The 25,870-nt window shown below is 38.1% G+C and overlaps 1 protein-coding gene across 6 annotated transcripts in view; it reads left to right on the top strand.

The window, feature by feature from the left end:
• CSNK1G1 (casein kinase 1 gamma 1) overlaps positions 1-25,870 on the top strand; it is a 304,324-nt gene that overhangs the window by 264,058 nt on the left and 14,396 nt on the right. For 4 of the 6 annotated variants that reach the window (XM_073211959.1, XM_073211957.1, XM_073211958.1 and 1 more), the window contains 5 exons: positions 4,194-4,279; positions 6,087-6,171; positions 7,995-8,143; positions 8,768-8,875; positions 18,651-18,761. In XM_073211959.1, coding sequence (XP_073068060.1) covers positions 4,194-4,279; positions 6,087-6,171; positions 7,995-8,143; positions 8,768-8,875; positions 18,651-18,761 — 539 coding nt within the window. The remainder of the gene's footprint in view (positions 1-4,193; positions 4,280-6,086; positions 6,172-7,994; positions 8,144-8,767; positions 8,876-18,650; positions 18,762-25,870) is intronic. The other 2 variants (XM_073211961.1, XM_073211960.1) reach the window with 1 other exon arrangement.

Here is a 25,870-nt window from a genome sequence, read left to right as displayed (position 1 = left end):
TCAGGATGCCATTGACAGCTTAAAGAGCTTTAATTCTTTATACTATGTTTCCAAAATGCCTGGTTTCTCAGCAGTGTGGGTATTTGAACTGTTGTATTCAGGTAAGAGCATTTTAATAAATGTAGTGATGAGTGTGATGCTTACATAGAAATGACCCTATATGTGATGGTCCTATAAAGGACATCAGGCTTTGGGGAAGAGCGCTTCACTGAAACACGGACTAGGCCGCTGACCGCTGCTTACACTTCCATGAATAAAGGAAGAGCCTGTGTCTTACTCAGTGAAATTTTATTTGCTTTTCCATGAGACTTGCGTTTTATTCAGGATAGATAGTTTTCACAAATGCTCCTAAAAGCTCTAACCAAGGCAGAGGGCCTTACTTGTTTAGAGGAACTAGTCCAGGGGAAAGTACTGGTGAGAAAAAGCCTAGGAACAATGGGAAGGCCAAGGAAGCAGGGCCCTGGACCCCTCACCATATTCTCCACAAAAGCTTCCCTTTTTATCTGTTTTAAATATTAGGCTTTCATGGGAGATCCTATTTGAAGAAAAGCTAATAAAATGAATGAAAAAATATGTTTTAAAATCAGTACCCTAGAGAGTAGACATGTAACTAGAATATTTTCAGGTTTTATTCCTAGACATAGCTAGTTATACCAGGTGTTCTAAATATTAACAAACTCTTGTACAGTAATAAGTATTTTAAAGACTAATATAAATAGCTACAGAGTTGCCTCACTGAGTAAACTGTATACAGGAATTCAGATGATGACTCTAGTATTGGTGAAGACATTACAAAGTAGTGTGATACAGCTTGAGTTAAAATTACAAATGTTTTTTGGAAACCACATGGAAAGCCTCACTTAACTAAATGAAATACTTTCAAATTAGACTAGAAGGTCCTCTGCTAGTTACTGTCAGTGTCACTTTGGAAAAATTATTTAATCTCCCTGAAATTATCTGTAAAGTGAGAGTAATACTGCACAAGGATGTTTTGAGGGCTGAATGGGTAACGTATGTAACCCGGATTTCTTGCATAGTGTTCAATATTCCCTTCGTCCTTCCTTTTTACAAAGTGGCAGACTGTGTCATCAATAGTGAAGTCATGATTGTCTGGTTTAACTGACAAGCTCTAGAAATTGTTGTTCTACTGCCTGCTTCCTGGGCTCAGCAATTTGTGTTCTGATCTGATTATTCTTGCCAGGAAAAGCAAGAACACACACAGGGGTGGGTATTTGTGTTATATTTCTATAAGGTACCATGTAATAGTTTTTTTAAAAAAGGATGCAATTTCTGGCTCTTTCACTTAAAGCTCAGTTCAATAACCTTTCTCCCTCAGTCTGTTATCTATAAATGGGGACGATAATAGTACCTTGTATCATAGGATTCTGTGAAATAGTGCCTATAAAGTAACTGATAATAAATAACAAAGACTATAATGGTAATTATCATTTATTTATTCAGCAATATGTGGTTAAACATCTTCTGTTGTCAGACTGGGTTCCTGCATCTCTTGGTGTAGCCATTCCTTGCTGCAACTTTGAGTTTATCTCCAGATTTGGACTTCCTGAGTTGCAGAGTTTTTCGAGTCAGATCCAGCCAGTCACCATATTTTGTCCTTTCCACGTTATGAAGAATACACACAGATGGTTGTCACATGCCCTTTAAACTGGCCAGGGTCCCAAACCAGAGAGGTTTCCATAGGTATTCTAATCCTATGGCTCTTAAACATATAGTATCCTTTATGTTGTAATGAAGAAAAACGGAAGTGTATCTTGAAATGACCTGGAGAGAATTGCCTGTTAATTATGACAGAGAAAAACAAGGGAAGAAGCCTCTAAACCTGACATTACTTCATCAGATTAGTCCCCTTCCCACTGACTTAAGACAGCCCATTTTATATTCTTTAATAGTTGAAGTTAGGGTGAGGTCACTGGGTTACCTAGCGCCTTTCATTCAACAAAATATATTTGACCTAAAATCAGGATGTGTTGCATATAAATCAAGCAGATCTTTCCCACTGGTTGAAAGCAACTTTTTATGTTGTGGGAAAATTTTGTATTGTACTGGTGTTACTGGGATTGAAACCTTCCTTCTTTGGAAGTGAAAATACCCTGTATGAAAAAATGAAGGCATGCGGAAATACTGAATGGAATGAACGTGAAGTGCTCAGAGAAGCACAGGAGTGAAGCACAGCTCTGGCTTTCATTCTTATTTTTTTAATCTTAAAAAGCCCAAATGGCTTAAATAAGCACAGATTATTTTAGAATTTTATAGCTGGAAAAAGACTTTTCCCATTACCTAATCAACCACTTTATTTTCAGATGAGAAAGCTGAGGCCTGAACGTAGGTGACTTGGCCTTGCTTAATTTCACTTGGATGAAATTAAAGGAAAGTGATGGGCAGGAACCATTGCTTTTCCTGTCATCCCATATTCCACAGCTATTTTTCATGGTTCTCGGTATTTGAAAAGTAACTTTGTTACTTATTCCAGTGGGTTTAATTGTGATCATTGTTATTTTATGTTTTGATTTTTAAAAAATCTCATTTTATAACAGGCCTTGCTATGAAGACAAGTTGAGATTTTGCAGTAGGGCTGATCATATTGAAAATATGGAGAGTTTCGCCCTCTAGTGCTCAACTAACTAAAAGTGCAACCATTTGTCCTGGTGATTTTTTATTACCAAGGGGCCTCTTGTTACAGGAAGTAGATATAAAAATGGAAAGGCGATGAGTAGGTGCGATACAGTGTGAGAAACAGCAGGGTGTGGTTTCTCTATCTGCCTTGCTTGTGGGAGGCCTCAGCTCACTTTGCTTGTTCTTTCTTTTTTTAATTTGTGTTTCTTTAGGTTGTTACAAACTGTTTTTGTCTAATAACTTTGTTTTCAATTATATATAAAATTTATTGAAAACTTCAGGCAAGCCATGTAGACAAAGGCTTCTGATGGTCTTGCTGTTCTATTTCATTCTTTTTAAGATCATTTCAGTTGATGGGCACCAACTCAATTTTATGCTGTTTATATCTCATCAGGGTGCCTTCCCTTCCCATGTGTCCAACTTTCCAAAGACCTCCTTCGAACTGCAATTAAGAAAGCTGCTTTTTTCTTTCTTCATCTACCCTGTAGAGTACTATTCACTCTTTTCATGCAAATTTCCCATAATTGGATGCAGCAGTTAAATTTGTAGCACTTTTGTATTTTGAGTTAGCTTTTTCCTTGTCCTTGACTCTCTTAGGTTTTACTTTCTGCACAAAGAAAGCACAGTCAAGTTTAAGGTGCTACCCTAAACTTGAAAACTGATGGAGCCCTAAAACTTGATTCTGAAAAATATACACAGAAAATGTCTGAGTTGAACCATAATTGGCAAATTAGAAATGGAGGCACCTACTATTTCTATTCAGTCTGAGAGCCAAAGACTGTATATAACATGTTTTCTGAGATGAAGGTACAGCCTTATGAACTGTTCTGCAGTTATTTACCACCTTAATCTTCCCCATTAAAGGGAAAGAAAGAAAAAACAGCAACTTGTTTTACACAGTGGGCTCCCAGAATGCAGGAATCCCATTTTTATGTGCCCATAAAGGGCATTTTAGTAATAAATGAAAATTTTTTCTTAGGTGGCTTTGGAACATGGTACAAATGGAATGGAGCCGAGAGATTATCCATTAATGTTCACTTACATCAAATGAAATTTTAGCTGTTAGTTTTTTTGATAAATAAAAAGTACTAGGCATTCTGCAGCTTGGGTCTTTGCTGGCCTAGCCAGAATGGGCTGGTGTAACAGCTTCAGTGGCTCAGTCTGCTTCTCACTTTCTGTAATGGTAACCAAAGGATAATTGTAGCCTATATCCTGGAAATCACATTTGATTTAAATTAGTCTTACTTTTCAGGAAGGTAATAGCATTAATGAACGGGGGTTACTCACCATTTAGTGACTTGGACTTGGTTTTTAGTTCAGGATTTGCTCTTTTCACTTAGGGTTTGCTTGCCAGTGACAGAGCCAGGCAAAGAAATACACATTGTTTTTTTTTTTTTTTTTGGTTTGATCTAAAATAACTATCCCTGCTTTAGATGTACAAAGAATTAGTAAGCAGAGCCTTTCCAGAGCAGAAGGGTTTCTGAAGGGATTACTTGGTTTTGAAACCCTTTCTGCTTTAATAACTGCAAACATAATGTACGATCTGTCTTCCCTTTTAGAGCAAAGCCGGCGGGATGATTTGGAAGCCCTGGGCCATATGTTCATGTATTTCCTTCGAGGCAGCCTACCCTGGCAAGGACTCAAGGTATCCTTGAAAGTGCTCAGTGGACGGCTTTGTTTCAATACTCAGTTGTTGATGAAAGGGTTTGCTGACTTGATGTCTGATTGGCTACAGGGAGGAGAGGCAGACACTGGTGACATTAGTCAGTGGAGTAGAGGCTCACCTGAACTCTGGAAGCTCTGATTTGCTCACATTTGTTTTCTTCCCCTTTCGAATCCTTCTTCCTTGTTTTTGGGTTTTCCACGATCTCTTCCCTTGTTTCCTCCCAGCCTTGGCAGCGCTCTGTTTCTCTCTGTGTCAGAATTCCTCCTCCGCTACCATTCTGTAGCAGGAAGAGTGTTCCCAGCATGTTGGGGAATTTCTGGAACAAATTGATGACAGCAGCTGCTACACATTTTAACAGCAATGCCAGCAGGCTGGGTGTGCCCCAAAGGGGAATTGGGAAGTACTCATTCTTTATGTATAGGCTAAGGGCCCACCTGAACTACAACAAAAATCCAGGTTTAACAATACTGTTCAAGTATTCTGTTGAGTGAATTCCTATGCAGACAACAGCCATTCCTTGTGAAAACATGTAGTTTAAATAGCCTTCCTTAGGCAGGTATCAGTACAGTGCCTTTCTGTCAAAGTTAACTACAAATTCTAACCATTGTAATTATTCTGTGCTTCTGGCTATTCGACAAGGAAGTGGTGAGCTTCTCACCTATGCGAGGCCCCATTAGATAATTAAATGCAGGGCATATTTTTGAGTTGTAGTTTATTTCAACATATTTGTGTGGAAAGAAACTTAATCAGTTTCCTGGGTACTCCTGCACCCCCTCCCTCCCTCCATGCTTTCTAGAACATCATCCTGAAGAGTAAAGCTTCTACCTCTTCCCTTTGGTAAGGTTTTACTTATTTTCCCTTCAATTGCTCCCCTAACTTCTTCGTGGTCTCTCCTTGTCATAGATTTCTTCTCATTGGTGTTGACAACTGTCAAATAGAGTTTCAAATCCTGTTTGTTCATTACATAGCCACACAGTGCATGTGTGTGTTATTAATTGCCTGAAACTTTTTCATGGTCCCTGAGTCATTTCAGTGGTAGCTGTAGATCTAAAATTTCTCCAACTTATTTTAGAACATTGTTGCTTAAAGCTGAATGCAGTGGGCTTGGAGTCTCACAAGAATCCCTTGAGACCACATTGTTGGTCGAGGCTCCCAGAGTTCTTAATCTACAGTTCTGAGCCAACCAGCATTGACTGCTTTGAGCCACTGGCATATCAGACCTGTCCATTAGCCATGCCTGTATCATAGATAACATTTTTCCCTCTGAAAGCACATTGGGAAAGCATTTTTTCCTACTTCTTATTCTTTTTTTTTCTATTCAACTTCATAATAAATGTGCTGTAGAGCCATCTATCTCCCCCGACTTGGATGAGCAATTTTTTAATTTTATCACAGAGCTGATCTAAGAAAGAGAAGTCAGAATCACTTTTGAACTTGAATCCTGGTGGCCAAGGGAGATAACTAAGCTTCTGCAATTCTCAAAACATTGTTGCCATGATTTTTTTTCCTTTCCCTAGCCACTCGCCTCATTACATTTGATGGTGTTTATCTTAGACTGCTAAATATATTTGCAAGTAAAACTGTCTGAAATGGAGCAGGTATTTTGTCCTTACCTAAATACATAATCTCTACTACATTCATTATTTGTTAGTGTTAGAGAGGAAGAAAAAGTTGAGACTGTCTAACAAATCCTGCCAGTTTGAGTGAAACAACCATTGTGTCCTCAAACATATTGGACCTCCCATACTTAGCCCCTGTTTCCAAGTACCATTCTTTTTCTCTACAGGCTGATACTTTAAAAGAGAGATATCAAAAAATCGGTGACACCAAAAGGAATACTCCCATTGAAGCTCTCTGTGAAAACTTCCCAGGTAGGATGCTAAAAGGGCATTTGAACCAATGTGACTAAAGCTTGGAAGTAGGTGGAGACCATGACTTGGTATCTCTAGATCAGAGTGCTCTCCAGAACATTTACATTTTCTTCTATTGCTACTTGGACCAAGATAGGTTTTACCACTTTCATTTGGTCCATAAAGAAAACACCAGTGAGTAATGAAGACAATTTGGTACTGGCACAAGAACAGAGCCACAGACCAGTGGAACAGAATAGAGACTCCAGACATTAGCCCAAACATATATGGCCAATTAATATACGATAAAGGAGCCATGGACATACAATGGGGAAATGACAGTCTCTTCAACAGATGGTGCTGGCAAAACTGGATAGCTACATGTAAGAGAATGAAACCAGACCATTGTCTAACCCCATACACAGAAGTAAATTCAAAATGGATCAAAGACCTGAATGTAAGTCATGAAACCATAAAACTCTTAGAAAATAACATAGGCAAAAATCTCATGGATGTAAACATGAGTGACTTCTTCATGAACATATCTCCCCGGGCAAGGGAAACAAAGGCAAAAATGAACAAGTGGGACTATATCAAGCTAAAAAGCTTCTGTACAGCAAAGGACACCATCAATAGAACAAAAAGGTATCCTATAGTATGGGAGAACATATTCATAAATGACAGATCCGATAAAGGGTTGACATCCAAAATACATAAAGAGCTCACACACCTCAACAAACAAAAAGCAAATAATCCAATTAAAAAATGGGCAGAGGAGCTGAACAGACAGTTCTCTAAAGAAGAAATCCAGATGGCCAGCAGGCACATGAAAAGATGCTCCACATCACTAATCATCAGAGAAATGCAAATTAAAACCACAATAAGATATCACCTCACACCAGTAAGGATCGCCATCATCGAAAAGACAAACAACAACAAATGTTGGCAAAGTTGTGGAGAAAGGCGAACCCTCCTACACTGCTGGTGGGAATGTAAATTAGTTCAACCATTGTGGAAAGCAGTATGGAGGTTCCTCAGAATGCTCAAAATAGAAATACCATTTGACCCAGGAATTCCACTTCTAGGAATTTACCCTAAGAATGCAGCAGTCCAGTTTGAAAAAGACAGATGCACCCCTATGTTTATCGCAGCACTATTTACAATAGCCAAGAAATGGAAGCAACCTAAATGTCCATCAGTAGATAATGGATAAAGAAGATGTGGTACATATGCACAATGGAATATTATTCAGCCATAAGAAAAAAACAGATCCTACCATTTGCAACAACATGGATGGAGCTAGAGGGTATTATGCTCAGTGAAATAAGCCAGGCAGAGAAAGACAAGTACCAAATGATTTCACTCATATGTGTAGTATAAGAACAAAGGAAAACTGAAGGAACAAAGCAGCAGCAGAATCACAGAACCCAAGAATGGACTCACAGTTACCAAAGGGAAAGGGACTGGGGAGGATGGGTGGGAAGGGAGGGATAAGGGCGGGGAAAAAGAAAGGGGGCATTACGATTAGCATGTATAGCGTGTGGGGGGCACGGGGAGGGCTGTGCAACACAGAGAAGACAAGTAGTGATTTTACAGCATCTTACTACGCAGATGGACAGTGACCGTGAAAGGGTATGTGGGGTGGACTTGGTGAAGGGAGGAGCCTAGTAAACATAATGTTCTTCATGTAATTGTAGATTAATGATACCAAAATTTAAAAAAAAAAAGAAAAAGAAAACACTAGTGTCTTATAAGCTATACAAATATTCCTCATTTGGCCCACTGCTGCTCGCCATGGGAAGCATTCAGCTAATGAGCCTGGCCTTTCACCTCTTTCCTGACAGAGGAGATGGCAACCTACCTACGATACGTCAGGCGATTAGACTTCTTTGAAAAACCTGACTATGAGTATTTAAGGACCCTCTTCACAGATCTCTTTGAAAGGAAAGGCTACACCTTTGACTATGCCTACGATTGGGTTGGGAGGCCTATTGTAAGTATCTTTTTTTCTACATCCTCACCTCAGATCAGCACTATCTCACCCCTTTATTTGCCAGACTTTCTGCTTAAATTGTATGGGAAAAAAACATTCTTTTGGCTATAAACTTTACATTCACTGACTTTTTGGGGATGATGCCGTAGGTTACTCATACTGGAGTTAGGAAGGAGGAGCCATTCCTTTATATATTTTTAAGGTTCTGGCCAGTATGTCCTAGGATATCGAACTTAAGCCAGTTTTTAAAAAGTTTCATTTGAATGATCCAAAACTGGTGCTCCAATGAGCAGTTAAGGTGCTTGACTTTGTAGGAGTGGAACCCAGCACCATAGGAAACTTGAACTTGCTCCCCTGGCGGGGGGTTCACAGGGCCTGAGAGTGTGCTAGGTAGGAAGCCTTTCTATTTTCCAAGGTGAGTTCCCCTCCAGGGAACTCTGATGGCCAGACTGCCTGCCTTTTTGCAGATAAGCACACTTGAGAGGGCAAGAGGACTTGAGCCTGTCCTTGCCGGCTGAGAATAAAACTACTACTATACTGTGAGAGTTAGAATGACGCTTTCCTTTGCAGAGGAGTTAAATTGGACCTGTTTTCCCCATTTGACTTTTCGTTCTGTTTTCTCAGCCTACCCCAGTAGGGTCGGTTCATGTAGATTCTGGTGCATCTGCAATAACTCGGGAAAGCCACACACACAGGGACCGGCCATCACAACAACAGCCTCTACGGAATCAGGTATATGTCGGGCCTTCATTGTTTCAGGCATTCCCCTTCTTTGTGGCTAATATTCAAACCCAAATTCTTCAGCTTCTCTGATTAAGTTTGTATACTGAAATTAAAGATGAAGGTCTGGCCATTGCTCAGGTGTGGCATGGCATTCTAGCATGCCTCGGGGCTGTGTAACGGCGCTGGGATGTGGCTGGGCGCCTTCCCTGAAGCATCCACTCTAGAGAATCTGGCCTGTCAGCCTGTGTTGTCTGAAACGGGCAGCCTGCCACAGGTCCAGAGGGCCTGCAGGGCATCCCATCTGCAGTCCATGGTAGAGCTCTTGCCAGTGCTAGTTTTTCCTTGCTGATTAAGAAGGGTAGGTAATTTGGATTTTCAGCTGACCCAGGCATGCCTGGCACCTCCACCCGACCTTTGTCCGTGTACTCAGATTAATTCTAGAGCTGCCACAATTGAGGTGGACATTCAGTGAAGACTCAGCTTTGCTTTAGCCCCTCCAGAGAAGGCCAGGTCGGCCGTCCTTCAGTTTTCATGGTTTAAGAAACTAATGGTCTAGCTGAGAGGCTTCTCTCAACCTAAAGACAGGGGTAGCAGACACATACACAAAGATCAACAAATTTGACATTTTAAAAAAGGAGTAACTGGGAAGTAAATATGAAAATTTTATTTTTATATCATATATATATAGCTGAGAAAAAAATGAGGACCCCAGTAGATAAATAAGCAAACGATAATGAACAGCTATATATATATATATATATACACACACATATAATAATTATCACCCATCAAATTAGCTTGTTTCCCCTGACCTCATTTTTTTCATATGTGCAGACATTTTTACAATAAAATGCAAAATACTTATTATCTTACAGATGTACATGTGAAAGTACATGGGTTAAAAATAGTTGATAGAAGTGCATACACATGCATGTACAGTGAAGCACATAGACAAATATAGACAGTATATACTCTTGGCAAAGTATGTGACTTGGTGGGTAAGAAAAAAACGTGTTAAGGGAGGAAATCTATGTTTTATAGAGTAGATAAAAGAGAGAGTAGGTAGACACAAGATGGGGTTTAGCAAACTGTGTACATTAATTGAGTCCTTAGTTACATGCTTTAATCAAAGAATGGCTAAGAATTATTATTTGACTGACTTCTGTTGTCTTCTGTAAATGTTCTCTCCTATCTGCTTTTTTTTCTCTTTTTTCCTACCTGCCTTTTTAAAAATGTAGTTGAGTGCAGTTAAACTGACAGTTTCATACATTGCCCATAACTTTGCAAATTGTTAACAAATTCTGTAGAAAGTAATTTGATAAAGTTACTGTCCTCTCTGATACAATAATCTGACTTCCTGGAGTAAGTCATAATCCCAAGATGCAGAGTAAGTTATGTCCCAGTATCATTTGTTGCAAAGTTAGAAATGATCCTTACCCAGTTATAAGGGAATGATTATGGATCTAGTTCATATCCTTTATCAGATAAACTGGGTTATAATAAAGTGAATTATAATGGGTTTATTAAGTGGGATATTATGTAACCACTTAAAAATATTTAGGAAAACTCATAACAGCCTGAAAATGTTTATGGTTTACATAGTGAAAAAATCAGAATACAAGGTTAGAAATACTTCATGATTTCCCCCTCAGGGGAAGGGAAAACAAGAAAATAAATGGGAGGAGATATGCCAAAATATTAACAGTAGTAGTGTTGGAACTGGGGTAGTGTTTTGACTAATATTTTTCCAAACTTATTCTATAATGAAGTTATATTACCTTATGAAAAAGATGCTTTTAGGTAGAGAAGGTATGGAAAAAACAATAATTTAGTCAGTGAAGTCATTATCTGTGCTGTCATATTTTTAGAGTATTTTCAAAATTAAAATGTGTTTCCTTAAGTTCCTTTGTCTTTTCTGCTTCAGTGATCAATGCTGCTGTTTTGGATGGATTTTAAAAGTGTGAGAAAAAGAGACAGTTTAAAACCTGGGTTGCCAGGGTAAAAAATGAGGTCATAACTAGTATCTGAGGGAAAGTACCGTGAGCATCAGCATCCTTTTAAGCAAAGGGTCATTCAAGTAGTTAGGAAATCTCATCTGCAAGGTAATAAGCTGCTTCTGAAGAGTTGAATCTTGAAAATCTCTCTGATTTTTTTTTCTTCTTTTAGGGTTTTTAGTATCCTATGGCTGCTGAGTGATTGAGATTCCCCACATTAATACAAATTTTATACCTCCTTCTGAGCAGGATTCTGAATTCTTGCTGGGTAGAATTCTTTCTGCACTGTGCACTGTGGGTAAATGGATTTCTGGTGTGTGTTCAGCAGTCTGTGGTCTCACTGCTTCTGTTCCATCTTCAGAGTTGTGTTTTATGCTTTTTTTTTTTAAAGAAAAATTATAGCCAAATATGTCCCTTTTGTGACTCTAGGAATTGAAAGCAGTATGATGTTTTTTAGACTAATTCAAGTTTTGAAATCAGCAAAAAAGGAAAGTAAAATCTCACCTTGGGAGTGATTGAAAGGTTTACCTTTCCTTCAGGGACAGCTAACCTTTTTTTAACAATTTTGACTCAGTAAATCTAGCTGAGCACCTGCTGTGTGAAAGTATGTTCAGGGGATACAAGATAAGTAGGGAGCCCTTGTCCTCAAAGAAAGTACAAGTAGATAAGCTAAGTAGCCAGAAAACTGTAACAAGGCAGAACAGCTAAGCATCACAAGTGGCAAGCTGTTATCAGGGATTGGAAGAAGGACACATTTCATCTAGTCTGACCATAGCAAAGAATTTCACAAATGAAGCTGCACTGGAAATGCTCTTAGAAGGATTAAGTGGGGGGAAAAAAGATGCCTTCTACAAAAAAAAGGAAATATGAGCTACAACAAATTATCTAGTTCCATTTTGCTAAAATACATGGTATGAATAAAGGAGACAAGGCTAAGAAAGTGGGTTGGAGCCATTCCAGCCAGCTCCTGCAATGTTAAGCTGGAGAGATGCTACTTAATTTCAGTAGGGAACAGGTACTGAAGGTATTTGATCAGAAGGGTGGTATGATCAAAACTTTGCTTTAGAAATCTTTCTGCACAGAAGTTGGTAAGAGCCTGGCTGTCAGTGTGGAGACCAAAAAGAAGACAGTGAATTCCCCTAGATAGGCTAAAGTGGTGAATATGAAATAGACTTGAAAATGACATGGGGATATAATCTGCCAGAATTAGCAGACCACATGTATGTCAAGTTTGAAGGAGAAAGATGAATCAGAGTTGTTGCTGAGATTTCTAAAGCCTGGATAATTAAGAGTCAGGTGGTACTGTTACTAGAAATGGGAAAGTTGGAGAAGAAACTTATTTGGAGTTTGAATTTAGGCAGCTTGAGTTTTAAATACTGGTAGCATATTCCAGCTGAAGTGAAAAATACTTATTATCTTACAGATGTACATGTGAAAGATACATCTTATCTTTTTCTACATACATCTGCTTAAGTTTGTATACTGAAATTAAAGATGAAGGTCTGGCCATTGCTCAGGTATGGCATGGCATTCTAGCATGCCTCAGGGCTGTGTAACAGCAGAGATGGCTCTCAAAATCAGAGAGATTTTGATTTCTCTCAGGAAGTCAAGGCATGGAGGTAATATTGATGATAATTCCTGAAGAGCCCTTATCCTGGGTTAATCTGCCCATCAGTTGTGTGATAGAGGAGTGAGCTTCGGGATTAACAGCCTTTTTTTGTAGGATGAGGTAGAAGAGGAGCTCAGAACTTGGTTTTAGCTTTTCCCAAGACTTTGGCTATTGGACATTTAACCTCTTTAAGGCCTCAGCTTTCTCAAATGTAAGGCTTGTTAAGGGCAGAGATTTTTGTCTTCACTACTGTATTCCTAACACCTAAAACAACATCTGGAATAATAGGCACTTGATAAGTAGTTGTTTGAATCAGTAATGAATATATCAGATGAGGAGGATAGGTGAAATCAGATGTTTGTTTAAAATACAGTTTTTTAAAATTTAACCTTTAATGAAAAAATAACTTTTAAACTTTCTCCCTACCTTTTTTCTGTTTCTACAAAGAGCCATTCTGCCTCATTTGGCAGTCAGAGTAGTGCTGGATGGTCTGCTCAAAGGAAGGGTGTTAGAGAAACAGCAAGCTCTTGCTGCAAAGGAAGTTTAGGCAGTTGTTCTCCTCCATCATGATGAGAATTTTCAGGGAAAATTTAGTTTGCTAGTCCAGATTGTAGGTATACTGAATTGAGTACTGTTTGGTGCCTAGATGCAGTTATAGATCCCGAATATAGTTCCCAAAGAACTGCATTTAAATTCACCTACATTTAATTATCTTCTCAAATTATTTTAATGCCAGTTGCTTAAGAACAATTTTTTTAACATTATTTTATTCAACTAGAGAACTGTAATTATTGAAAGTTATTTTGAAAAAGATTTTGAATAAATATTCCTAAAAACTTTCTAAACAGATATTCAAGAAAGATACCAGTGGATTAGGCTCTTCCATAATTTTACCCTTGGTATTTGTCTTTCCCAGTTCAAAAAATGGTAAATTTGGCCATTGCTCTGGTTCCGCTCTAAAGTATTCTGCATCACCCTCCACAAGGAAGGGATGAAAACTTTGATAGTCTTGCCTGTTTCTACCTGGTGAAGCTTTCCTTGCATTCTCTGATCAAATTTGATCAGGAAGTTAAGTCCTGCCAGTATCCAGAGATCTAATATTGGAGTGCAGTAGATTGTATTGTCAAAGGTTGTATTCATTGTGTTTGTTCAACACATTAAATATGGAATATTTCATTGACGAGGATGTGCACACAGCAACACGCTTCCTGCTGTCACAGCATTAAATCTTAGCTTGTGACGGTCCTTACTCAGGTAAATGCCACACAGACCATGGTTCAGCAGCAGTTTTGATAGTTTCCTTTTCCTCCCATTGATCCCTTTTATTTGATAGGTTTGCTGTGGGCCTAGAAGGTTAGGGAGAACAGATCTGTTCTCAGGTTGCAAAGTCATACCACCCATCAAGAACTATTAAACTCTACCAGACATGGTATCCTACCCCTGATAATACCGAATCCCAAAATACTACTTATTTGTTTTTATAACCATAGTATATGTTTAAAGGAAATGGTTTTATTCTTTGTAATCTTCTACTAAGTGACTGTTCACTTACAAATATTCCAGTTTGATTAGGCAGGAAAATAAGAATGAAAGGTCAGTAAAACTGATCCCTCATCCCTTCAATAAGAATCATATTTAAACTCACTCAGTACCTATAAACACACAAGAAATAAACAAAACTTAAAAAGTCCAATAGCCTTAATAAAACAAAATCTACATTCCCTTCCTTTTACAGAATACTGCTTCATTTTCAGCAAGGGTCAGATTTTGCTAGTGGAAGGCGCAGATGAGTTTGCTCAGAGATAATTTGCCTCCTTTTGACCTGTGTGTAGTCTCCTAATTTGCTGTCTGTTGTCTAGCAGGAGCTCAGATGTAGAGATTGCCCACTTGCTCTGCCACCCTCCCACAGAGAGCTCAGTGCAGAATGGGGCTGCCCCTTGCATCTGGGATCTTAACTCCAGGGGAGACATTGAAAAAAGCAAGTGCAAAACTGAAACACAGTCCTTTTCTTAGCTTCTCCCATTCTAATAGCTAGTCACTGCTGCTCACCTCTGCTCTTAATTCGCTATTCCATATTAAAAATTTTCTTCTGTCTGTATACATTCTTCAATATTTTGTATTTCAGCAGACACCCTATGTTTTGAGATGCCTGCTTGTAGGAATCCTACCTAGAGAAATTCCCTATACCATTTTGAGTAAGAATAGGGCTTTGAGTAGAGAGTTTCAAACCTCTAGGATGGTTCCTGTGGTTTTTCTCAGAACCTCACAGAATGGATAGTACTCTCTGTGTGGGCCTGCATAGTACTGAGTTTGGGAATAATCCCTTCAAGGTTGTACAGCAGTTTTCAGATGTTCCTGATGTTTGGTCAGGTTTGTAGAATACAGGAAGTCACTGTACACGTGACAGGTTACATAGAATAACTCCTGTCTGACATAAGAAAAGTGATTCTAGTTCATGAACTTAATAGAAGGAAGTTTTAATTTTGTGAAAGTATACACTTCAGTAACTTTGCCAGCTTTTTCTCAGTTCATGTCTGAGTTCTGATGTACTCCTCAAAATATCTTAAGATACTTCTTTTACCATTCTTCCCACCCTATTTTTTCTTTCTCTATCTTACCCCAACTACATAAAAAAACTTTTTTTCTTTTATCTTGGAAGTGTGGTAAGAATGTAATGTAGTGTATTTATTGCAAACCTTTTGGAACTCTTCAGTCTTTATTCTTGTTAATTATAGTTGAAGACTATAATTATATAATGAGCCTAGAAAACTGACATAGGGGGCCAAAATGTTCTGTACAGATGGTAACCTTTAAAGGATTTTGGGAGCCATGAAGCAAAGTGGATAAAGTTCTTTGTAAATGCAATCAAAATTAATTTTTCAAAATAACTTTACATAAAGAATAGGATTTGGTGATTGGTTTGCTACAGCAGAAAAAAGATGTCAGCCTGCCTTTTGCTTCAGGAACAGTAGCTTTATCTCCGAAAAGGATTTGATAAAATTTTTAAGTCATACATGGGGGTGGTGTCTGAGTTGTTTTCAGACTATTTTCCTGCCCTTTTGTGCCTTTCTCCCCACTGTCTGTCCATCAAGCCCCATCAACTGACTGTTAGGCGAGATTTGTTTCTTCTGCCCTAGGCACAGGTGGTGGTTTTGACTTTTTATGCCAGGCTTCTGTTTTCCCCTAAGTATTTTGTGTTAGCTTTGCCTTTGATTAATGCTATGCTGGATTGTTGCTTTCTTGTTTCTACATTCGTCTACAGGATAGTAAACCAAGCATTTCCACACAGGTAATACAATCACAACTGAAGATTTTAAAGCGTTCCCCCAAGGAATTTCCAGTACTTGAGATTCCTGTTCCTGCCTTTGGGGATGTACACACTCCATGTGGACCTTTGCCTTCCAAGTAATGCAGAGGATTGATGTTGCTGAATGACTGATGGCCTTTTAGATAGATGTGTGCATGAGTGATTTCTGTGAGTGGAGGGCTTACATGCTGATATCCTCGGCTGGTTTGCTTAGTATAACTAGCTCCTGTGCTGATTATCCCTAATCATAACCCCTGTGTACATTGCTTAGAATATCTTTTAGGGAAATGTACATTAGCAGAATACCGTAGTTGTCAATATTCCTTGGTTTCGTTTAGCTTGTAGGTACTCATTTGCTATCTAAAAGTGACAAATGACCCTTTCTACTCTATCAACCTCTACATATCAGTCCAAATCCTTAAATGCCAAAATAATCACCATAGAGTTGGGCATTATACTGAACAGTAATTTCCAAAGTAATAAACCAACCACCCATGTTCATGTCTGTCACTTGGCTTTGTTGCTGTCAGTGGCACTGAAGGCCAATAGCATGGTGCAGTGTGTTCTTTATCACAGTGAAAGCATTTATGAAGCAATCTGGAAAGTTAACTTATTTTTCTCTCTTTAAAAGATAATTAGCACAGTTCTTTGAGGATGGAGATGAAGGGTGACTTTTAAGCCTTTGGAAAATATCTTGATAGTCTCATTTAGATAAAAATCTTAATTCTTCCAACAAATTATTTTATTTAGCTAAAATGAGTGTAAGCAAGTACCCAGGTCTCCAAATCAGACAGTGGCATTAAACCAGACTTCTGATAAGTATTTCAATAAAAATGGAAATAATAGTTGACCAACTATCTTAAGGTTTTGTTAAGCTTAAATGCATATGAGTGTTTTATATATATTTCTTGCCATTTTCAATTTTCTCTGCCTTTAAAACAAACACAAAACAGAGAGCATTCATGAGAGAAGTAATTGCAAAAACGTGGATAATAGAACTCCAAACAATACGAAATGGCTTCTAAATGTCTAGATACTTTTTAAGCATTCAAAGTTGTTGAGAACGACAGTTCTGTATAAGTAATTAAGAGCTTAAATATTCTATTAAGAGCTTAAATATTCTATCTACTTAAATATAAAAAAAGTCCTAGAGAGAACTGAAGAAGCTATCACTAATAGATATTAACTAGTTATAATATCAGAACAGATTTATTAAATCTCTAGTAGTTAGAACAAAGGAGCTTAAGTACTCTGAGGATATGAATACTCTTAATAAGTTTACGAAATAATTCTGATTATATTATAAACCATAGTCTTACTTTGGAAGATGAAACTTCTGAACCTCTGGTGACAGAAATAATTGGCAGGGGTGTGTATTTTTAAAGAGTTTATAGCAAGCAAGTTAATATAGCTGCCTGACAGAATGTGCTCATTGCTGAGGAATATCAGAGAGCCTGGCCAGGGTGCCCGGTAGTGCCATTACCCATGTGACTCCATATGACATTAATAAAGAAGATGAGGAAGTTGTAGCTGGCATATGAGGATTTTTCTTTCTAATGAGAAAAGCCTTTTGGTGACTTATAGGTAAGTTTTAAACCACTTGTGAGTGACATGTAGGAAGAGGAGAGTGAATGTGGAGCCTCCACACACTAACTCGCCATGCTTCCTTTCCATTTTATAGAATACAACATTTAGAGCTGTGAATGGCTCCCAGATTCATACCATCCTTGCCAGTTTTCATGCAGAGCAGCAATATCATATCCCAACCCCTGCTGCTGTTTTTGTATCAGCAGCAATTACAATTTGATTCACTAATCCCTCACTGCTGCCTCTCCGGCTCCTCATTTTTCATTTTTATAGACCTTAGGGCCGTTACAGCTGAGCAGCACGCTGCTAACACCTCCTTGGCCATCTGGCGCAGGGGAACGGGCATCCAAACTGATCCGTCAGAACAAAAATCACGTATGATGATTTTGCGTCATCAAGAGCAAGATCAGGATAGTTTGAGATCTAAAAAACAGGTAAAGAAGGAATGAAGAGAGTCTAAATGATAGCCAAGGCGAAAGCAGAGCCAGGAAGGCTTTGAACTGAAAGCCCTACTTTTGCTGGGAAAAGATCTACTTTTTTGCTTTCTAGAAAAAAATAACTGATAATACTAAAATTTTCTAATTCTAATATCTAAATCTTTGTCTGACTCCAGACTCAAGGAAAGCATTATAGCCTTATTTTCCTCCTGTTTTTTTTTCATATTCTTGACCTGTGATCCTGCTTTTAAGAAAATACTTTGTTCATTCTTTCAGATAAGAAAGCATATTTCGGCCCCTGCCCCTGCACATTTTATCTTAAAAGTCTTATGGAGATTTATATTGAAAGAGGTAGGCTCCCTATGGAGGGGAAGGCAAGGCATATTATTTTGATTCCTAATGCTAAGAATTTTCTGTATTGACTACTGTCCGTGTAGACAGATCTTTAATCAGTGAAATAATTTGTAAGGATGGTTGTTCCTTTGTCCAACAGTTTTAACATTCTGAATTTGGTCTGCTTAGTGGCTACTGAAATTTTACTAATATGGAAGCTAAAAGGTGATCATCAGCTTTCCAAGTTATTTTTTTCTTTCTCTCTCTTTGTCGTCCTTGGTGATCATTGTTTTCTGTGGGGGGCGAGGATAGTGTGCTGCAGAAGGTCGCATACTGGCTCCCCAGACTGAAATGAATGCGGCTAAGCTAACGTTTTTCTCAGAGCTTTGCAGCCGTTGTCAGTTTAATATCCAAACCAAACCCTCAGGGACACTGATGCACTTGGTTGTGTTGCTGCTCGCCGTTGCTTCACCTTTCCTTCCCTATCTTGCTCCCGTGCTTCCTAATGCCTGAGCAGACTGCACCGTCAGAGCGCCGAGGAGAGTGGGGGATCCAGCCCAGCCGGCAGACCGATGCCTCATACCTGACGTCTCACTTGGCTGCAGACCGCCATGGGGGATCAGTGCAGGTACTCACTGCCCTTCCTGCTTTCTCCTCGCCTTCTCACCTCGGCTGACAGAATGTCGGCTCGCTTCTGAGACTCAGGCTCCTTCACAGTGGAAACTGACAGCAAGGTTGAGCTGCTTCTATAGTTAACTGCTGATTTTCTGCCTCGCTGGACTTAGATGAGTCACTTGTTGAGATGATCTCTGGTTGTTGTCATTGACTAAGAAATATTTTTATGATTTCCAGTACTTATTTTTAGTTTAACTAATCCTATATCCACTCATGATAAGCCACATCAATAATGTCAAGATAGAAAAGTATGTGAGAGTCAAGTCTGAATTGTGAAGAGCTGAAATAAGTATTTTTTGGATAGAGGATTTCATCTCTAGTTCATTCCGTGATGATACATACTGAGAATATCATCTTAGCACGTAGCTGAGAATGTGAATTGGTCTAAGTCAGCCATTTTTGAGTGGGTGCTCAAGAGGTTGGACTATTTCTTTTTGCTCCCTGGAATAAGTGGTCTTGGAGAATTATTTCTGATTTCATTTGGACAGTTTGGAATCGCTATTCTCTCTAGTACTTAAGAACATCTTGTGTCTCTTAACTTTTCTCACACTGGTAAGGGACACCCCCAGTTGGGGCACACAGGTGAGCCCAGAGCTACCAAATATAAATTCTTATAAAAGACAAGCCTTTTACATGTAGAAATGCATCTTGATAGGCTTGATTCTCTAGAATATGATTTTACGTGGAGTGAAGATCCATGGAGTGTTATTTACAGGAAATTAGGAGTCAGCGTTGGCCCTGTAAAAACCTCATAGCAACACGTAGGTTAAAAATGGATTGAGCACTACTCTTACCTGCTCCTGAAACAACACGAATAATAAAGGGATTTTTTTAAAGGTAAAAATCCATATAAGGATAGAGAAAACAGAAGGAGGTAACAGAAACAAAATATTAAAAGCTAGAAAGCAAATGGGCAATTATTAAATGATTTGAGAGTCCCAAGAAAACTGGATCCTGAGCCAGTGGAGGGGAAGCTGAGAGCACATTCACACTGTGAATCCACAAAGGACTCAGAAATAGGCCTTCTGTAAGGGGGAGGTGGGCACGGAGGAGCACATGCTAAAATACAGACGATCTGTTGAAAGTCTTATTTGAGAAGCCTGAGGTCCTTAGATGCGCTCCTCCTCCCCAGCGAAGACCAAAGATTTATTCTTTGAAGAGGGCACTAGAGAGGGTCTCTGGGTCAGGGAATAGAGTCACGTTTGGGTGGGGAGTCCTATACTGAAAAAAGGGACATTCACTGAATGTATGCACACCTGACTGCCTGCTTTCCTCACTTAGTGCTTCAGAATGCTGATTGCCAGGTACGTGCCGTTCAAGCAGGAGAACACGTGAGCATATTGGCAACAGGGTTTCCCTAATGAAATGCCCAGCCAGCTCATTCTGCGGTGAGATCCGTACCTAAAAGACCCATCCCTGAAGTCACAGTGCCAGTTAACTTTGCAGACTTACTTTCATTTGTAAATGCGAGCAGGCAAAGATCACCAGACTTCTGAGGGAAAGCCTTTAGTAAAATAGAGGCCAAGGAACAACAGCAACCTAGAAAACCTTATTACTAATGTCCTCAGGGACAGAGGATACTGTAGCGTGAAGCAAGGACACGATGCTGTTTTTTAAAAGGAACATTCTAAGAGCCAATCAAAAAAAAAAAAAAAAGAAGAGCTCCTGGAAATTAGAAACATAAATAAAATTTAAAACCCAATAGTTTGGAAGATACAATTGTGAAGAAGTCTCCCAAAATTAGAGCAAAGAGACAGAAAGATGAGATTAGTAGAAATAGCAATGTAAGGTTTAAGGAGAGAGAGTCCAGGATATCTAGTTTCTAAATAATGGGAATTCCAGAGAGAGCAGAGAAAGTGGAGGGGAGGATATAATTTAAAAAACAATTTTCCAGAACTCCTATTTCTGGATCAAAAGGACCCACTGAGTGTCCAGCAGAATCACACCAAGCTGTACATCATTGTGAAATTTGAGAACATAGAGGGCAAAGAGAAGGTCATTTAAGCTTCCAGAAAAAGAAAACGGTCACATGCAAAGAAAGGATTAGTAGAGCTTCAGATTTCTGAACAGCAATACTAGAAGCTAATAGGCAATGAACAATGCTTTCAAAATTCTAAAGGAAAGTTATTTCCTACGTAGAATTCTGTATTCAGCCAAAATGTCAATCTGGTTGGCATATGGAATAAAAATGTTTTTGAAGATCTGTGGTCTCAGAAATTTTACTTCTTGTGCATCCTTTTTTAGGAAGAGTTGTATTTGTTGTATTTTCAAAACTATATGTGGTTTTGGGAGGAGATTTCCGCTACTCTACTCACGCTGCCATCTTGGCTACACTCCCCTTGTGCATCCTTTTTTATGAAGCCCAAGAGGATGTGTGCTATGAAATGAGTGTAAACCAGGAAAGAGGAATATATGTGATCCATGAAACGAGATCCAATACAGAAAAGAAGCAAAGGGACTTCCCATTATAAAGGTAGAATTAGGAAATCCCAGGATGACAACTGTATACCAGTAAGAGAGGAGAGCCTGTCCCAAACAGAGGTGGTCAGGAGGCTCTGAGAACAATTTTAACAGAATGATGAAATGACTAGGATATTGATATGTCAGAATATCTTGAAAGTAGCTGTTTAGAGAAATGAGTTTGATTAGAATTAGTAATTAGCAATTAATATATAAAAAGCTCAGTAAAAATAAATTTTAAAAGATAACTCCAAGGGAAACAAGAAATTTTATGGCATACCCCTTGGTGCAGCTGTAAATAGCTTTTAATAGTTGTAATGTAAACCCCAAGAATTGATCTAGCCAAATTACAGTATAAACTACAATGGGAGACTAGAAGGTTGGAAAAAATGAATGTAATGTCTAAAACTGAAGAATCAGGATACATATTATCAAGAAAAAACCAGATATGGAGGCAAAAAACAAAGGAATCAGTTATAAAGGAAGGGGAAATGGTGGAATGGGGAAAAGAAACTTGTTTTTCCTAACAGTCATTGTAGAAATATTTGCTTCTTTATACAGTGTGCTTATATAACCCAGATAAAAATATAACCTAACAGTTTAAAAAACATATACATAGCCTGTTTTTTTATTGATCACAGTTGTCAAAACTTTTTAAGTTTAATAATAGCCTATCTAATAAGAATTTTGGAGGGTAATTTGGCAATATATCTTAAAGTCTTAAATATCTGCTCTTGTTTATCTAATGAATCATTTCAGTAAATATCCCTCAGAAATATACAGATATTAAAGTTATACATTCTAGAACAATGCTATTAAAAGAAATATGAATCATATGTGTAATTTCAGATTTTCTAGTAATCAGAAAAAAGAGTAAAAGAAACAGGTGGAACTAATTTTAATGATATATTTAACCTAGTACATCTAAAATAGTTCAACATGTAACCAATATTGAAAATATTGAGATCTTATACCATTTTATTTTTTTACTAAGTCTTTGAAATCTTGTATGTATTTTATACTTACAGAACACTTCAATTTGAACATTTTAAGTCCTCAGTAACCACATGTAGCTAGTAGCTACTATATTATAGGACAGTGCAATTCTAGAATGTTTATTGCTGCTTGTTGTAATACCAGGAAGTCAGAGACAACTAAGTTCATCAGTTCAGCATTAACTAAACAAATGTAATATTTCCATAAAGTAGAGGTAGATCTCTGGGCATTATAGGAAATGTCTAAGATGTGTTTTGAAAAAAATAACTTGTAAAACAGTATGTAAAATTTAGCCCTGTTCTTATTTATTTTCATGTATGTCTGAAAATATGTAAGAGAACACACACACATATTAGGGTTTGAGAAGAAAAAAACAGAAACAATATAGAGTAAGGATGGACAAACACAACCAGTGTACCAAATCCCACCCTCTGCCTGTTTTTGTATATAAAGTTTTATTAGAACACAAGTGCACTCCTTTGTTTACATATTGTCTATCACTGCCTTCATGAGTAGTTTAAACACAGACTGTATAGCCCACCAAGCTGAAAATATTTACTATTTGTCCTTTCATGTAAATACTTTGCATGCCCATGTTCTAAAGCAACACATACCAGATTTCCCACTAGCCATTTCCACGTGGATATCACTGGAAACTTGCATTTTTTATGTTGTCTTTTTTAATGTTCTCATTTTTTTATAATAAACATGCTTACTTTGTAATTAGAGAAAAAACTGTAAAGGAAAATGCTTCATAATCAGTCATATCTGGACAGTTTACTGGATTTTTGTTCCTAGAACACAGGTATGCTCATCTGGACAGTGTTTCCTCTTGTCCACTGTGAGGGGTTGTCTTTGGACTAGAAATGGAGTCAGTGAGCAGTTAGTCAGTGGCAGCACTTTAAAAAAAATGCACCCTCTCCCTACTCCCTATAAAGTAAGTTCTGCCAGCTTCTTTGACACTTAGGGGACAGGCAACTGTGCTCTTTCCCTAGTAAATAGGTTAAACTCTGCTGATCCTCATTACACCTGCCTCTGATTGTAGCCCCAGTTTTGTCAACTAATGAAAACTATCTTTTTGCAAACCAAACCAGCAGTACCTTTCTAGCACAACAGATGCCCACATATTTCTGAGTTGTCTCACTTCCCAGTGATCATATGAGCAAACCATGCTTAGCCAGACCTGGGTGACTTGGAGGCACATAAACTTAGTAGGCAGTGCAAAGCTCTGAGATGAGAAGAATTTGCTCTGATGAGGCACATGGTCACTCCCATTCCAATCTATGCAATGGGCAGACCCCCCATGCCCTTTTTATAACTTCACTGTTCACAGCTCTTGTTTCGTTAGGTCAGTATTGTTCCCATTTTGTATGTAGGGAAGCTAAAGTAAAGAATTACCCAGATATGTTAGTTGTGAGATGTAGGATTAAAGCACTGAGTATCAGCTGAAGTACTGCTCTCTTTGGCACATAGCTCTGATATGTCCTCATGGTAACATTTTGAAAAATGAGAATAAAAATTTTAATTTTTTGAGAGTCCTATAAAGGATGTTACCACTGTTAAGGACTTAAGTTCACAATAGAACTTTACCTTAGTCTCTTTCATGGTTAATCCTAAGACATTACTTTGGTTTTATGTAATACAGCCAGAGGAATGTGGGGTTAATTTTAGTAGTGATTACAACAAAATGTCAGTATTCCAGATACACAAATAAAGGTTATTTTTTAGTGAAGTTATACTAAAAAATCCCTTTAAAAAGTATAAAATTGCTATTGTTTAAAATACTAATACTTTATTACATTTATAAGGTTTGTTATAATTTTTCAAGTCACTTATCTAGAGATCATTGTGTTTAACTGCTATAGTAATTGTGAAGTGGACAGGACCAAGGTTATGAGCCTAGTTTTGGAGAGTCACGCATGGGCTCGCAGAGAACGTTGCTGGTGGAGCTAGTCCTGAAATCCGGCTCTTGAGTCACCCGCACTAGTGTTTGTTCCACTGCACATCTAGGCAGCGGTTCGGTGGTCTGACAAAGTGTACCTTCAGCTTGAAATAACTAAGTGAATGCTCTAAAGTCTCAGATTAGTAACCACTGATTCCCAAGTGTATTTTAGGTACACTTAAGTTTAAGTTAGTTTAAGGTTTCCATTTATTCATGATTAATTGATATAGACAAGAAGTCTAGTCTGTAAAATGGGTATAACCTCTTTTTGCTTAGATTGCCCACTCAAGGACATTACTTACAGGCCAAGTGGTAGTTCATAGCATGGTGAAATTAGACAGTATGTGTGCAGCACTGTGACCCAAAGTCACCAGGTAATGTGCAGTAGTGATGTTTACTCCTGCGTCTTTCATGTCACTAGAGGCCAAGACATTTTAAACATCTTGTCCAGTTCCTGAGTTGTTCATTAAGAAACTTATTCTGATTTCTCCTTTAACCCTTGTGCTCACAGCATAAATTTACCAGCATTGCCACTAGTGTACAGCCAAAATGCGCACAAAAGAAGCAAATATAGGCTAAGGAAATGAACAGGACAGCATTGGTGTGAAGAGCTGTCGTTCTCCAGTCTGTAAACCCTCCTCCTCAACTTCGTGTTTTTTACTGTTTTTTCCCCAGCTTTTTACTTCTAAATTTTCAAATCTACAGAAAGTTGAGGGTGGAGGGATCCAGTGAATCTGTGTATATCCTTAACCTAGATGAACGATTATTAAGATTTTGCCATGTTTGCTTTTAACTCTGTGTGTGTGTGTGTGCGCGCGCGTGCGTGCACGCATGCTGAAGGTAGGGTTTTGTTGAAGTATTTGAAAATAAGTTGTAGACATCATTACATTTTACCCCAAAACCCTTCAGCCTATATCTCCTAAGAATATTCTCTGATGTAACCAACACCATTGTTATATCTTAGAAATTTAATCACATTTCCCCCAGTTGTCCCCCAAACGAACTTTTTAGCATTCAGGATCTAATCAAGGTTCATGCATAGCATTTGGTGTTATGCCTCTTCAGTCTCTTAGTCACTTAATCTATAATAGTCATCCCTATGTTAAAAGGAAAAAAATATTTTAAACCAGATCTTTTTTGAAGAATCCAGGCTTGTTGTCCTATATAATGCCCCATATTTTGGGTTTGCAAGTTTTTTCCATCATGCTTGTAGTCAGAAAAAAACTTTTTTTTTGGCAAGAATACTCTAGAATGTTATGTCGTATTTATTGTATCATGTCAGTAGATAAAATAAGATCAAGTGGTTCCATTAATCAGAGATGCTAAATTTTATCATTAGCAGAAATTTGGATCTCACTTGGATAAGTCCAAATTTAATGTTGTAGGTTTCTTTGACTAACCATACAGCATTGTTTAAAAAATTTTTAAAGCATATATCATTAATAAGAACAATAAATATTTCTGGTTTAGAAATAATAGTGGGTATAGACTGCTAGTTAGTAAGTAGTATTTAACTTGTTTGCCCTTTCCTCTTTGAATAAATGCCCCAAAGACTCCTTAATACTAAACATTTCCTTCTGCCTTCCTCTTTATGACTATGCAGGAGATATTTGCAAATTAACTGCTGTTGAAGACCCAAGATAGAGGGAGATAAGAATAAGGGT

Source organism: Manis javanica, chromosome 8 (assembly GCF_040802235.1).
Source record: "Manis javanica isolate MJ-LG chromosome 8, MJ_LKY, whole genome shotgun sequence".
NCBI classification, from domain to species: domain Eukaryota; kingdom Metazoa; phylum Chordata; class Mammalia; order Pholidota; family Manidae; genus Manis; species Manis javanica.
Note: the sequence above shows the minus strand (reverse complement) of the source record. Positions and strands in the feature narration are given on the sequence as shown.